General features: G+C 35.9%; 1 protein-coding gene across 2 annotated transcripts in view; it reads right to left on the reverse strand.

Annotated features, from left to right (window-relative positions):
• Positions 1-15,628, reverse strand: part of KCNJ6 (potassium inwardly rectifying channel subfamily J member 6) — a 644,361-nt gene extending 628,733 nt beyond the window's left edge. For both annotated transcript variants that reach the window (XM_044071437.1, XM_044071438.1), the window contains exon 1: positions 15,540-15,628. In XM_044071437.1, coding sequence (XP_043927372.1) covers positions 15,540-15,546 — 7 coding nt within the window. In that variant the 5' untranslated portion in view covers positions 15,547-15,628. The remainder of the gene's footprint in view (positions 1-15,539) is intronic.
• Positions 15,629-16,216: the final 588 nt, after the last annotated feature.

Consider the following 16,216-nt stretch of genomic DNA (forward strand, 5'->3'; position numbering starts at 1 on the left):
TTATCTCCACTCTCCTGTACGCCTCTCCCATCTACACTTCAGTGTCCAAAGCTAACCTCAGCAAACTGTCTGCTGCCTACAACAATATTGCCAGATTTGCCACTAATTCTACTTTTAGAACTCACCACTGCCAAAACTTAAGGCAACTACGATGGCTAGAGCTACAAAACCAAATTCTATTTCACCAGATCTCCTTAGCCCACAAAATCCTTTACAAACCCATAAACACACCCATTCTCACTTCACTTATCACTCCATACTGCAATCTTAAAAGCCTTCGCTCCTCCGAAAAACTACTTATATCGACTAGTAAACCCAATAACTCAGCAGGCAAATCCTTGTTCTCCAACACAGTAGGAAAAACCTGGAATACTCTTCCTCACAATCTCACAGCAATCTCCTCTCTTCCCTGCTTCAAATCCCAACTCAAAACACACCTCAAAACCCACTGGCTCTGCCCCTGTAGCAACCCTGACTAGATTACCTTGGGTATCTAGGTACTCTCAACTTTTCTGCTGTAAATAACTACCTTTCCTCAGGTATCTAGGTACTAGCAAATTTTTTTTCTTTTTTACTTTCTCTAGCTTTAAGAAACTCTTAACAAAATACACTCTCTATTTCTCAACTTCTGCTTTTTACTTAATATCTAATGATTTTTGACATACATATTATAACCATGTTTAATGTTTTACCTGTTATCACAAATGCTTGCATGTGGAGATTTTCTCCCCGGGCCTCTGCTGAAAATGGACATATATCCAGTTGGACCAGCCCGGTCAACAAATGTAAAATAAAATAAATAAATAAAGTGTAAAAAAAATTATGGGAGGGAGACATCACCTAGAGGAAAATGAACCAAAGAGACATTGCAGCTAAACATCTTTAAGAATTTAGACAACACTATCTTAATTAGATTAAGTTAGAGATCTTTTGCTAAAATTGTAATGATCTCTCAGAACCAAGCTCAATATTATGGGAGAAATAAAGGTCTTAGATCATTGGAAAAATAGTAATACTTAGAGAAATGTTATTTATTAATATGTTGGTATTGTTAGAGAATGGTTGTAATGCCATCAATTTATTAAGCAGCCACAGATGTTTTATAAGGTTTTATACTATTTGGAATAAAAAAGTTAATGAAAGACAGAAGTTTAGCAAAGTGACCTAAAGATTTTCTAGAATGAAGATAAACCTGTGAGATGCATAACATTTGTGGATAACAGCCCTAGTTTCAAGCACACATAATGGGACACTATTCTGATTAGTCTTACCAAGGCCATCAAGAATTTAACCATTATGGAAACATTGTAAAAGCAAAGAAGGTTTGGGAACTTTAGTTCTCTTTTATTTCTGGCTTGTGAAAAGTCTTTGAGAGTAACTCTGAGATTCCAATTATTCCATAAGTATATTAGGCAGGTTTACTAGCTGACATAAATAAGCTGATGGTTTAAATAAAACTGAATTATTACAACAATTAAAAAACAAACTAGGAAATATGTTCATTTTAATTATGCAGGATCTTGTGAATAGGCTAAATATAAGTTTTTAGAGGTATTTGAGTCATTGTTGATCTTATTTACAACACAATGATAATTAGTATAAATAGAAGAAATAATTGACTTTTATTTTACAACTAGGTATTTTAGTTTGTTCGGGGATATATTGATATTTGATGATAGTAAAGAATTAGTAATAATGTTCAGATTGGTAAATGGAAAAAAGATTTGATTTTCCTAATCTGAGTTTACAGGTGGAAACATTACTCTAATCATTTATCATTAACAAGACAGAGATGACATTAGGATTTTGACTGCATAACAAGACATCATTGGCAAAGGTCTAACTAATGGATAACTAATAAAAGTGTTACCACAATTTATACTTTCAATTTTGGGGCTGCAAAGTACTTCAACAAATAATTGCTCTAAGGAGAAGATACAAAGGATTGGATGACAGGGGCACCATTGGCTTGTGTCAGATTGAATTTTAAATGAATCTGAGAGTTCACCGGTAATAAATATACTGAAACAGTCAAGTAATACTTTAACGGATTAAATATATTTATCAGGGAGCACTCTGTTTTTCAAAATTGCAAAGAGGAAATATACATGGACTTGATTAAAAGGTTTTGATAGTACCAATGGCAAAAGCTGCATTGCTGATTGTTAGTAATAATATTATGATATATAATTAATTTGAGCATTCTATTATTAGATTGGATTGCCTTGATTCCATAAAGTGGAGAAAACCCAGCAAACAAAGGATAAAAGTCCACCTTGGTTCAGACAAATCACAAATGTAGGCAGCATTAATTTTATGGATTTTGATTGGGTGTTATCAGCCAGGGTTTCAGGGAATATCAGGCATCATCAAGAAGATGCACCTAGGGGAAGTCACCCCTTGCAAAACACTGGTAAAAGTGACAGGTGTGCTATAGGTGATAACTGCCTGGATGGACTACAGACACATTGTAGATAACAATGCATTACAGACTACCTGGTAGTTCATGAAGTGATAACTTTTGTAGTTCCTGTATCTCTGACCAAGTTCTCCAGGTGGAGACTTAATTTCAATGTGGTGCAGTCTATGGTCCCCAGTACCTCAAGCAAATTGACTATATCACAGAAGTCCTGCATGGTGTTCCCATTTCTCCTGTGTGGCATGTGAAAACCACATATGTTCCCCACATGCTGAAGCATGGCATTAGGAAATCGATGGATTACTTATAAAGCAGATGCATGAGATACCCCACTGTGTCCCCAGTAGGTCACTGAATGGTCCCTGCAGCCAGTATAAATAAAGCCACACATACCTTGGTATCCTTTGGGATGGTTACTGTGTGACTCCCAGGGGTTACAGATGAGTCTGACTCATATCCATAATGCCTTAGAACCACAATGCCAAAAAAAAAAAAAACTAATAAGATTCATGAAGCTCAGGAGCCAGATTCCCAACCACACTCCTTTATTCATTGACCGGTCACATACACAAATATTTAGCACTTTTGCCCCTCAGGACATCATCAATGAATGTGTTTTCTTACATGTTATTCATCATCTAATGTTACAATTCACCTAATTCTATATGGTTTTATTGTTTTATTGTTTTATTGTTTTAAGCTGGTAATTGATTAATTAATGAAATAATTTCCATTTTCCATGTATATGAGTTAGTCTGAAAGTTTTGGCTTTATTCTGATGAAGTCCTGAGGGATGAAAGCGCTAAATGTTTGTGCATGTGACTGATCACTGAATAAAGGTATGTGGTTGTGAATTTAGCTCCTCAGCTTTGTGGATCTTATCCATAATTTCTTACATGGTCTTCCTATCCACATTGTACCAGTCTATAATGTTGGCGAATGGAGTCCATGAAATGCTAAACATGGTCAGATAACAGTAGGCCTCTGGGGATGACAGTGCACACCATTGTGGCTAATAGTGGTAATAACAGCTTGTTGCAAATAAACATTTACTAATGAGGTGACAGAGCTTAGTGTTTTTTGACAATTTCCTTAGCATGAAAAAGGAGATTCAGCAATGTTCATTTATGGAGCAAGTGAAGATCCACAGCACAACATTTATACATTTATGAATCCCTCTGTCATTTTGTTTTGCCTCATTTGTTTACATCAAGACTCTCATGTTAATAATGTAGCTTATTACCATGTCATTATATGGCCATTAACATGTACTGCGGCCAACAATGCTTCTCTGTATTACCTGCTAGTGATAAGTGTGTATCTGAATCTCAGCAGCTGCTCATCCTGCAGATTCACTCGCCACAATGTGCTTTATGAATTCCAACATGTTGAAACGTAGCAGAGTGAACTTACAAGTTACTTGGACAAAATGAGTCTGGATGTTTGTACAGCATGAGTACACAGCTCAGAGCTAAGATGGTTAACATAATATTGCTATCCTAATATTAAAAATAATTTACGATGTAATATCTAACAACAGTTTATAAATATGTACACCATCTACAATATGTTTACAATAATAGTTTTAGGCAATTTAAGATGAGAATATACAAAGGACATCTGATGTTTGTAAGAAAAAAGATTAAAGGTGAAGCAGTTTGTAGAGCAGATTAAAGATGAAAGCATATATCAGATGAGGTCAAAAAGACAAATAAAGATAGTATTCAGAATCCCATAATGCTCTGCAAAGTCACGTTTCGTAATTTCTCCATATCCTTTGGGTTTGTAATACCATGACGGGAATGGACCCCATTCCTAAGTCAAAGTACAATTAAAGTTCATGAAATTAATATTGTTTCACTCTTTGATGTCAGCCAAAAGTGCTTTTCACCACACCAGCAATGTGCCCAGTAACAGCTCCTTCTGCAATTCATATGGAGTTACATGTACTGGTGGCATATCTACATATGATTGTAGACTCTTTTTTATAAGACCCATTGCTACTACTACTATTGGAACTATCTGGGTATCTTTCTTCCACATTACTCTTGTTTTCTGCTTGCAAATCCTGATATTTTATGACTTTGTGTCTCTGTGTATGCAGGACACTTAGTCACTGGGTGTGGCGATTTCAATAATCTATGCTACTTTTATCTTCTTTTCTTAGACCACTATATCCAGTTTTCTAGCATCTATCTTTTGAACCACTGGTAATGGATGATCCCATGTGATGTAGACTTCATAATTTTCTATGATGCTTTGTGGCACGTTTCCAGTGTTTTTCAGCCACTTCAATACCATAATGTTTGCACAATCCCCAGTGCAGCAGTCTCGCCAAATTATTATGCCATTCAGTATACAGCCCTTCTGCCATTAGTATGCCGCAACCAGCAATGAGGTGTGCAACTGTTTCCAATTCTGTTTTGCAAAACCCATATTTGTCTGTTTCTCCCATATGTTCAATGGACTTTGTAAACCAACATGTACGTTGCCCACTAACCTGTGCCTCCAATATTAACCTTTCATCTTTTGGTTTGAATTCACCTCTCCTTAATCATTCCTGCATTCAGTCCTGATCAACATGAGGTTCTTCCAGAAGTTTTCTATACTTGCAACTATATTTATGCATTTTCCACATTTCTTGCCTTCTTATCTGGTCCTTCACCTTATATTCTTTCTTTTGTTTTTTTGGCACATTCAGTTGCTCCCTGTCTTTTATGTACTTCTGGTTTGATTTCCGTTCCTGCGTGATGCTAATATGCTTCTGCTAGATTAAGCAGAGAAGACATCTCAGATTTATTCTCCTCATATTTCAAAACTTTCACCATGTTTGGGTCTTGTGGGATCAGCAGATATGTGCGGAATCCCACAATTGCAGATCTATACATGTAATCAATTTCAAGGAGGCCCATTAGTCCTTCAGAATGGGGAATATATAATCTTGGTATGCACTGATTTTTATAAATCATTTGGTGAGCATGAAGCATCCTTCTTGTTTTCCTGTCCAACCTATCCAACACCTTTTGGGGCTAGTCAATCACTCCAAAACTGTAAGTGAGGACAGGAAGAGCGAATTGGTTTATAGCTTGGATTTTGTTCCTAGATGTCAGCGCTGTTTTCAGGATTAATTTAAGTCTTCTGAAATATTCCTTACTAAGTTTTATTCACATTTGTTCATGTTTTATTGTTGATCTCTCATCAATTCTCACATATTTATACACTCCTTCTTGCTCAATTTTTTTATATCACATTCTTGTCCCAAACAGATGTTTTCCTGGTGTTGCAGTTTTCCTGCTTTAAAGGTTTCTTTTGCACATTTATCAAGACCAAATGTCATTCTTATATCATCTGAAAAAGTTTTGACAACTTGCAGTTATGCTTTCAGTTCCTCAACTAATGAGCTATACAGTTTTAAATCACTGACAAAGAGAAGATGAGAAGCCTTTACACTTTGTTGTTTCCTAAGATCCAAATTATAGCCATGGCCTAAGTTGTTAAGTAGACAGGTTGATGGGTTAAGGGCAAGACAGAATAGCAGCGGTGACAAAGAGTCACCCTGGAATATCCCCCTTTGAATTTTTATCTTTGGGATAATAATCTGTCCTTTATCTTGGCTTAATTGCAAAGTGGTCTGCCACTGTTTCATGGTCACTGTAATGTAGTCGATCAGTGTAGAATGTATCTTATACATTTTTAAGCACTCTTTTATCTATGAATGTGGGATACTATCAACTGCTTTTTTGTAGTCAATCTATGCCATACTTAGATTCTTCCCCTTTTTTCAGTGCTCCACTATGACTTTATGTAATAACAAATTATCCTTTGTGCCATATGACTTTCTTTTGGTGTCCTTTTGTTCTACTGCCATAACTGAGTTTTCTTCTAAATGACTATAAACTCTGTCAGCATCAGTTCCACTGTATAGTTTATATGTTGTCAGAAGGCAAGTTATTGGTCTATAATTTTTAGTGTAGCTTGAGGGTTCACTCTTAAGTAGGAGCATTGTTTTTCCTGTAGTTAGCCAGGTTGGTGTCTGTTTGGGCTACGCATATAAATAGTTCTTACTCATGGCTAAATCTTCATGCAAATATGTTAATACATTTAACCAGAAGTTAGGTACTGCATCTGGGCCTGGTGTTTTCCAATTAAAGGCTTTTCTTAACTTTGTTTCAATCTCTTTGCCTGTTATTTCATCCCATTTCATATCCTGTACCTTTAAACTTCTTATTCTTTTTTTAACTTCTTCTATCCATTTAGCAACTTTGTTCTGTTCCACAGGATCTTCATATTTATTTCTCCAAAATGTATCTATTTCTTCTTTTTTTTTGGCAGTCTTTCAATTTCTTTTACCTTGTTTCCCAATTCTCTATAAAACTTTTTTGTGTCATCAATAAATTGCTTATTTTGTACTTTTCCTTTATATTTATCTTCATATCTTCTAAGTTTTTCCACCTGTGTTGAAATGTTTAGTTTGTTATTTGCAATCGTGCATGATAGATCCTGGTCTGTTCTAATACTGCGCAATGTTTTTATCACATCCATCTTTCTTTCTTAGTATTTTTGTTGATCTGTTCCCTCTTCTATAGTCTACTAACAGTGACACTTCTTGTCTTAGTTGCCTTATAGTTTTCTCTATTCGATACTTCCATGATGGTATTTGGTTTCTCCCCTTCCTATCCCTCACTACCCTGTGTTCTTGTGGTAGAACTTTATCAGTTATTAATCTGTTATATTGCATGGATCTCGATGAACAGTCCTAATTACTGTGTTCATTTGTTTTATCAGACTTCTGACTTTTTGGGTTTTATTAACCTTCTGCAGTCTATTTCTTTCATTGATCTTGATATATCTATCTATGTCTACTAAATCAAGTGACTCTTCCCTTAGCTCATTTTCTTCCAAACTGAGGGCAGATCTCTTGTTTTCCATTTCCTGCGGGCATTCTACAGAAGGTTCTATAGCATCTTCCTGTGGCATATTCTCTTCAATTTCATCCTGTGCCATCTGTTGCTCTGCCATATGGGAACTCAATGGTCTATCACTCCTTAACATTGCCTGCATCAGAGTTTCCACAGTTTCCTGTTCCTTCCCTTGCTGTCTACCTTCACGTGAACATTTATATTGGTTTCCTGTGGAAGGCTCCAAATTATCTTCATATGGTGCCTGACCAATTGCTTCCTGTTCCACTGGTTTCCCCTTAATTCGGATATCTATTGCTTTATCTTGTTGTGGTACTTTCTGAATTAGATTTTCTACACTGAATCCTTCACTTCACAGGTACCGCATAACCTCAATTTCTATTTCTTTAACTTCTCCATTACTAATCTCCTTTCTATTTTTCCTCTTTGTCTTTTTATTTTTTGTATTGTAAAGTTGTCTATGGCGGGATTCATTTGTGTGCATTTCTCTTCAAATATATTTGGTGCTGCTCTTTTTATATTGATTAGTTTTGCTTTCTCCTTTGCATAAATATTACCCCATATTAGATCTCTTTTTCTTTCCCATGTCCACATTTCTTCTTCAGTTGTTTCCTGATCTTTCTGCTTCTCCTTACTTTGGGGACTCACTCCATCCTGCTGTGATGTAACCTGTGTTAGACCTTCTACACCAAACCCGTCACTTTGCGGGCACTTCATAACTTCAACTTCTATTTTTTTTTAACTTATACTTTACTAATCTTCATTTCTATGTTCCATCTTTGTGATATTATTTTTTTATTGTGAAATTTTCCATATCCGGATGCCTTTGCCTGTATTTCTCTTCAAATATCTTTGGGGCTGCCTTCTTTATATTAATTAATTTGGCTTTCTCCTTTGCATAAATATTGTACCATATCAAATCTCTCTTTCTTTCCCATGTCCGTATTTCTTTTTTATACTTTTAAAATATCTGTTGGTTTTGTTGTTTATATTTTTGCACTTCCTCAGATGCTTCTTTTTCCAAACAGATCAAAATTTCTTGATCTATATACTGTTTTTCACAAATGTATTGTATTAATGAATGCAAATTTCATTTGAAGATTCTGACAGTTTTTCTTGTGAAAATATTTTTCTTTCCTCTAATTTCTCTCTTAATCATTTTGTATATCTTGTGTCAGGAAATTCCAGGCTTTTTGCATAATAGTAACAATATATAATCTCTTTTTTATCCTCAACAGTCCACTCTATCGTCTTTATGGCTTTTCTTTGGCCTATCAGTTTTTGTGATTTTTGTGGACTGCTACTTCCTTCTACAACAGGGGGCCCATTCTCCCCCTGAGCCTGGCACTATTGTCGGAATGTTTTCATATTTTGAGGATTCTCCACTGTCATTTTTTCCAGTCTTGGCACCAGTGCACCTACCAGGATTGGGCAGTTTTTTTTTATCCTGGGTCTTGTGCACCCAGCTATCTCTTTTAATTTTCGACCTACTTCTGTCCATGCCATATGCTATATAAATGCAGTCTCTATATCAGTGTCGTCTTGGTGACATTTTATAAGGAACATGGTCCACCTCGTGAAGGTACTCACCAAGACTTGTTTCTGGTAGAATTTCTCCATGTGTTGTGAGTGGATGGAAGATCATATTAGTGCTGTAGAACTACTGTAGTCTTACATGATATCGCTGCATGCAAATGTAGTGGTACCGCACATTGGTTAATGTAAATTATCCATCTATTCTGTTACAGAACTGTAAACAGTGATTGACGTAGCATGGTGTAGTAATTCAAAGATAACTCCATCTTATTTTGGAGTGAAGGGATGGTAATGTATACACTGTTTTTATAGTTTACACTCATTGTTGCTTATGGCAGGAGCAGGGCTGTTAGCAGCACAGCAGGAAAATACTATGAAGCTGAATGTGTGTGTGTGTGTGTGTGTGTGTGTGTGTGTGTGTGTGTGTGTGTGTGTGTCAGTGTGCACGTGAGTATGGGTGTGTCTGTGTGGATGTGCAGTGACATAAGTTAGACTGTATGTTGTTATGTGTGCATGTGAGACTGTCCTGTTGTTTGTGTGAATGTGTATGCATGGCAGAATGTTTTTGTGTGGATACGCGCGCGCATGTGTGTGTGTGTGTGTGTGTGTGTGTGTGTGTGTGTGTGTGTGTAATGTAGTTTGCTTCCGAGACATGCAAGTCAGTCTGTTATGAGCTTTCATTCAATGTGATTCTTTTGTATCTCTAAATCCCTTTCCACTAGAGCTCACATGTGAAGCAGTAGTTGCACTATGGTGATTTTTCCTCTGACTACCCCTCTAAATATGAAGTGGCATACAGTTATTAAATATGAACACCTGTGTCATAAAGATGTTATTTTTGCTTAACATAAAAGCTGGTCTACAGCTGGGCATTCCTGACATTTTGTGAAAAGGGGTCCAAGGAAGCTAGAACTGTTTTAGAGACAGCCATTTTATTTATTGCAAGATGAAATTGTGTGAAGTTTGTCAGAGAAAATGCATATTTTTTTACAAGCTCAGAGTGTGTTTTTATTGTCCTAATTTCAATGTTTTGGGGAAGTGTTGGACAGTATTCTAAATGCAGTAAGTTAAAAGTAAAATAATTAAGCAGTACTGATATCCTAGCAGTCTATTGTTTTTTTTACAGAGAGAAGTAATGATACTTCATGGAAGGGGAAACTGAAATGAACCAACATGTCTTGTTAACAGTAGTTTATATAAGGGGGGGTACTGTAGTCCCGAGTTTAGGACAACTAGGGAACTGCATATTCTAGGTTATGGATAAAGATGTTGTTCCCAATAGTTTTCCAGCTTTAAATGATAGAAAGCTGGTCAGCTTGTAGAAGAATCTAAGATATGTTATAGGCCTGACTAAGCTCTGCTTATGGTCTGAGTGAATGGGTGGTAACCAATATTGTACTCAGATATTTATGCAACTGGAGCTGTGCAGTATGTTTTTTCTTTTTTTTTTTAAACACCTTTACTGAATTATCACTTGTGACATAGGCAAATTTACATTTATATAAAAGTAATCAAACTGTATTAACAAGTTCACGTTTACAAACATTATACTTCATATACATATTGCTATATATCATATAACCTAAGTAACATTACATAAATTATTCAGTTCCTGCCTTTTTTTGTTAAAACGAGAAACATCTTTATTAAACCAATACTTATGACCTAGGCAATCATTCATTTATATAAATAAAAACAAACCACACCAAGGCAATCCTAGTTGCAAGCATTTTACATTACAAACCATACTGACACATTCCCAGCTGCAAACATTATACATCAGTTATAGGTTCATAGGTTCATACTAGGCTATCTGCCCTAGGGCATTTATAAGCCTAGCCAGAGTGTGTATGGCTTTCGTCACCCATTTTAAATTAATTTTGCTATGCCCTTTTTCGAGGTTAGTATACTGTGCCTCTGTCTAACAGTGACACAGATGTGATACCCGGGGTAAACCTACGATCTCCCATCCACTCATCAAGATTCCTCTTGAAGAGAGTCTACCCAATCATTTTCTGTCAGACGTTGCATAGCTTATTTAAATCCTGTCTTCTTTTAAACCTCAGTCCTCCCCATATGTATTGTTCCCATAATTCCTATTTTTCCTATGTAGTTTGTCCCTACCCTTTTCTAAAGATCTCAATTCCAGTTGTTTTATCTCCGTTACTATATTCACTAATTCTAGTATAATTGGTTTAGTTTTTGATTTCCATTTTCTAGCAATTGCGTTTTGGCAACCACCATAATAGGAAACAGCAAGGCCTTACCATGTCCAAGCAATTCCGATTCTGTATCATAGCTCAAAAAATCATCTCCCTTGTCACACCAATCTGCCCACCCAGCATCTCTGACAGTGCATCCTGCAGGGAATCCTTAAAGTCTGCCAACTGACTGCACTCCCAGTAAAATATGTTCCCAATTACCTCTTTCTTCCCCATCACACCTCCAACATTTGCTGTCTACCTGAGGATAAATTCTCTGGAGTCTACTTGGGCTATAAAAATATCTATGTTAAACATTTCCAAGAAAAAATCCTAATACACAAACATATACCCTCCATTGTTTCTTTGTGAATTGCTTATCCAATCTCTCTTCCCAATCCTTTCTAACATCCACTGATTGGCTCTTATAGTTATCATGCAATATTTTATATGCTCTACTAATTATTCCTTTTTTAATGGCAACTTCTGTTCTAGATTCTACTAAAAACTCTACCAGTGCTGGTCTTTTGTTAAAAACTCCCATATTTCTTGCCTTTTGCCTGTACTCTGATATCAATCCTTGATAGGGACAGCAATCTCTAATTTGCAGTCCAAATAAATTCCTGGCGTCTTCCCATTCTATTATTCCCCCCCCCCTAGTTATTTGCTTCCAATACCTTGATTCCTTTGCCAGTTTTCTGCAATAAATTCCAGCCTCCTCTTGCCTGTTGTCTATATTCCTAATTGCAGTCATCCCTATTGGCAGAATCTCCTTTCTCCATTCCCGTGTTGGTTTAGTTCTTAGAATACTTTCTGCTACTCTGTAGATATAACATTCTGTATGATTATTGTTACTCTTCTTAAAGGCCTCCATCCAAAATCCCAAGCTTTCCTTGTTCCCTGAACATCCCCCTTGTTTCATTATCATCCCTTTCCACTTTAAATTATAGTTTTCTGCTTCTGTTATGTATAGGAACCTTAACTTTGTAGCTCTTAAATACTCCTTCAAATCAGTTAATCCCAATATGCCCTGTTCTACTGGAAGAATCAACTTATCCCACTAGACTCTTGCCATCTTCCCCTCCCAGATAAAGTCCTTCATCTCTTTATTAATTGCTATCCACAACTTCTCCTCTGGTTGAAAGAATATGCCTGACTTGTGTATAAGATTAATGAGACTAAAAATATTTTACTGTAAACTGCTTGTATTTTACTATCCATATCCATATAACAAAGCTTCCATTTTCTCAGTTTTTATATTATCTTTTGTTTAGCCTCTTCCCACATATCCTTAGCTGCCACACCAGAATGATTTTTAATTCATACTCCTAAATACTTCATGTTATCTTGTCCCCATAAATAAGGATTTTGCTGAACCAATTCATATGTGGGTACATAATTCACTGCTCTTGCCTTTGCTTTAGCTTCATTAATTTTGTATCCCAAAAAGTTTTGAAAATGTCTCAAAATGTTCCACAACACAGTAATATCAGATATAAAATAATGCCATCTGCAAATAAAGCCAGCTATTCTTGACTACCATACCAATTATATTCTTGAATTGCTGAGTCCCTTATTTTCTTTGCCAGTGGTTCTAAATATTATACAGATAACAAAGGGGAAAGAGGACATCCCTGCCTGGTTCCAGAAATGATCAGGGAGGACCCCACCCACTTTATTTTCACCTCTGATTCCTCATATATATCCTCCTCATCAACCTTATAATTTTTTTCAGGCAATACAAATGCTTCTATTCTATTATAATGCTCAGAAGTTATGTGGAGGCCGCAAAGAGGAACTGGTTAGCAGTTAAGGAGGAATTTATCTGATGTACAGTGAGGCATGGAGAGAATATGAAGGAGGTAGGAAAAGGGCAGAATGACAGTTATAAGGATAGTGAATCATGAGGAAATACATGCAATTCATGCAAATCAAGGCAAGTTCACAGAAGATTCAAGACAGAATGGAGGTAATAAGTTAGATAGATGTCATGTAAAAGGGAATAGGGGAATATTTATGGACAGCCAGGTACAAAACATACTTCCTAAAAAGGAAAGAAACCTGAAAGAAAGAAAGGAAGGAAGGAAAGAAGTGAGTATGGATAATTTAATGGATATAATGAACAGTTGTTATGCACAAATGAAGTAATGGGTAAGGATATGATGGGAGGTAGTCAGAAAGCAAATGAAAGGATTTCATTATGGAAGGACAAGTTGAGCCAGAAAAGGGAAGCAACTGATCTTGGTATGGGCAGATGTATTAACAGGGTTACAAAAACTAAGAATAGTCCCCGCATGAATGAAAATGTGGGCACAAATGAGCAGACTGATGATGACCGCAAAGGTGTTACTGGAACGCTACAGAATGAAGAGCTGCTTTTTTTCTTCTCAGAATCTGTACCTTTGGTACTTTAAATTCCACTTCACAGCCTTTTGCTGTGTGCCTTGATGTCTGTAGATTAGTAGATGTAGTCACCCACTTAAACTTCACTCACTCCTTTACCTGCAGCATATAATCTAACTTCAAAAGTCACATTATGATTTGACATGCCAACAGAGCTATGAGTTTGTATTAGCTTCTCATCTCCTCATTGAGTATACATTGGTCAGGGTGCCTTGTGACAGAGTTCATCTTTTCAATGATGAATTCGCTGATCACTATTTTCCATAAGAAATTTGTGCAATTTGTGTTAGTGCAGTTTTTTAGTCAAGACCAGACATAATACCACTGTCTGTGTTTTTTTTTCTCTTTTCCATGTGTTTTTGTTTGTATTGGTGTGATTGTGGAGTTGTCCTCCCCACCCAGAAAGCTTGCTATTGCTAGCCATAACCCTGCTGTTGCCAGTAACCTTGTATACCTTACCTTAAACAAATGTTCAATAACACAACTACACAAAACAAGATAATACACATACACATACACACACACACACACACATACACACACACACACACACACACACACACACACACACACACACACACACACACACACACACACATATATATATATATATATGCACATACCCTTAATACAAACCTATTTACCTGTTTCAACAAAACTGACTTCTAATAAAGCAAATGTTCAATAAAACAGATGTGCACAGAAAATAACTTGCATTTCATTCTGTTGAGCATATAAATACTCAATAAACTGACCTATATACATATATATCTATGTCTATATATATATATATATATATATATATATATATATATATATATATATGATCACTACTAAATCCTGAATACTTACAATACTGAAGACCAGAATCCCGAGACCAGATACCCGAAAGACGAGAAGACTGGAAGACCAGAAGTGTAAATTTCAAAATTGCGAAGTACGGAGATGTCAGGAGGTTAGGTAAGTATCTATGTTTGGTTGTGTTAGTTAGGGGCTTTAGTGTGTGTGTAAGTGTGTGTTGTGACTGTGATGTGTGTTTATGTGTGTGTGTATGTATGTGTGCAGGGAATGTAGGTGGGTGGTGCTGTTTACGTATGTTTGTCTGTATAGTGTGACCTTGGAGTTACAATATTTAAGTAGGGGGTGTGTGGGGGGTGTAGCAGTGTAGGTTTGTGTGTTTGTGTTTTGGGTGAAGGTGTGTGTATGTATATGTGTGTGGTGTATGTTTAGTGTATTCGGGATTTTAAATTTCACACTTCAGGTCTTCCGGTCTTCTCGTCTTTCGGGTATCTGGTCTCGGGATTCCAGTCTTCGGTATTGTAAGTATTCGGGATTTAGTAGTGATCCCATATATATATATATATATATATATATATATATATATATATATATATATATATATATATATATACATACATACATGTGTGTGTGTGTGTTTGTATAATCAATTATCACTGGTGAGATTGAATGAAAAAAGCAGATCAAGCAACCTCATTTTTGATTTTTGAAAAACATCATCACAAGAAAAACAATCAAAATAAATGTGATTATAAATGGAAAAAGAATGCATTGCATTTGCGATCACTAAATAACATTACAGAACTTGCTCTACCCCACACTCCTGGAACTTAAATAAACTTGCTCCAGGTTTGCACAGCCTTGGAGAAAGGCGAAAAGTCCTGAATTATTTTACAGCTGATCTGAACTTTGACTGTAGCATACTTTGACCAACTTCACCACCAACAAATTTTCTTAAAATTATCTTAAATTTTCAGCATGTGATACATACAATTGATAATCAAACCTATAACACCCATAACTGGGCATGCAAGGGGTTTGACCCCTTGTAAAAAATGCTTATTTTAAAAATGTTCATTAGGTTGAATTTATGAAGACATGACCTTGGCAAACTGAATATTTGTTGAGTACCAGGGACTTGGAGGTAAAGCCTACATATCTTAACCTTTGATAAAAATTTTCGGAGGAAGAATGCATTTTTTTCTTTACAAGGATTATCAACATTTCTCATCTCTCACTCTGAGTAATATTTCATTGCTTTACCTTTCATTTTTAGGTTGTCTCCAGAGTTGCTTCTGCTTTTTGTTGATTATATTCACATTTGTTATTTTCATTTGTCAGTTTGTCTTATTCCAGTCTGTTGAAAGAGGAAATAAGACATTAAGTTTTTTATTGATGCTACTTTTTAGATTACTAGCATTGTTAAAAAAGGTAGCATAAGCATTTCTAATCATTTTGTTTTTGTCTTGGAAAAACAAACAAAACAAAACCACATAACCACAAGTTAAAACATAACAATGACCATACAGTGACAGGATAAAACCCATCACACAAGACAGTGACAGTGTCATTCTGAGGTCATCTCAATTTCACAGTAATGACAAGCGTTAAATGATAGTATAACTGATTCATTTCCAGTCTAATGAGATAATCAGGGATAGTAAAGTGCATGTTTTTACTTCATTTATTAGTGAAGTAAAGCTAAGTGGGTCAGTCTGATATGGCTAGATTTATACTTCAGCCCTTAAGAATTTAAAGTAATTATGGCTTTCTTATCATGACTATGGAAACTCAGGGGAAAACATCCTTTGGAGCTGCCGATCTAAGTTTTGACTGATCTGTGGAATACTGAGGTCTAACATATGCCATGTTTACAGAAATACCCAGGAATGTTGCTAATATCTAATCCATTGTAACTCACCACACACAGATATGTTATA

The sequence above is a fragment of the Protopterus annectens genome, chromosome 5.part0, assembly GCF_019279795.1.
Source record: "Protopterus annectens isolate FY-2018-M chromosome 5.part0, PAN1.0, whole genome shotgun sequence".
Classification (NCBI taxonomy): domain Eukaryota; kingdom Metazoa; phylum Chordata; order Ceratodontiformes; family Protopteridae; genus Protopterus; species Protopterus annectens.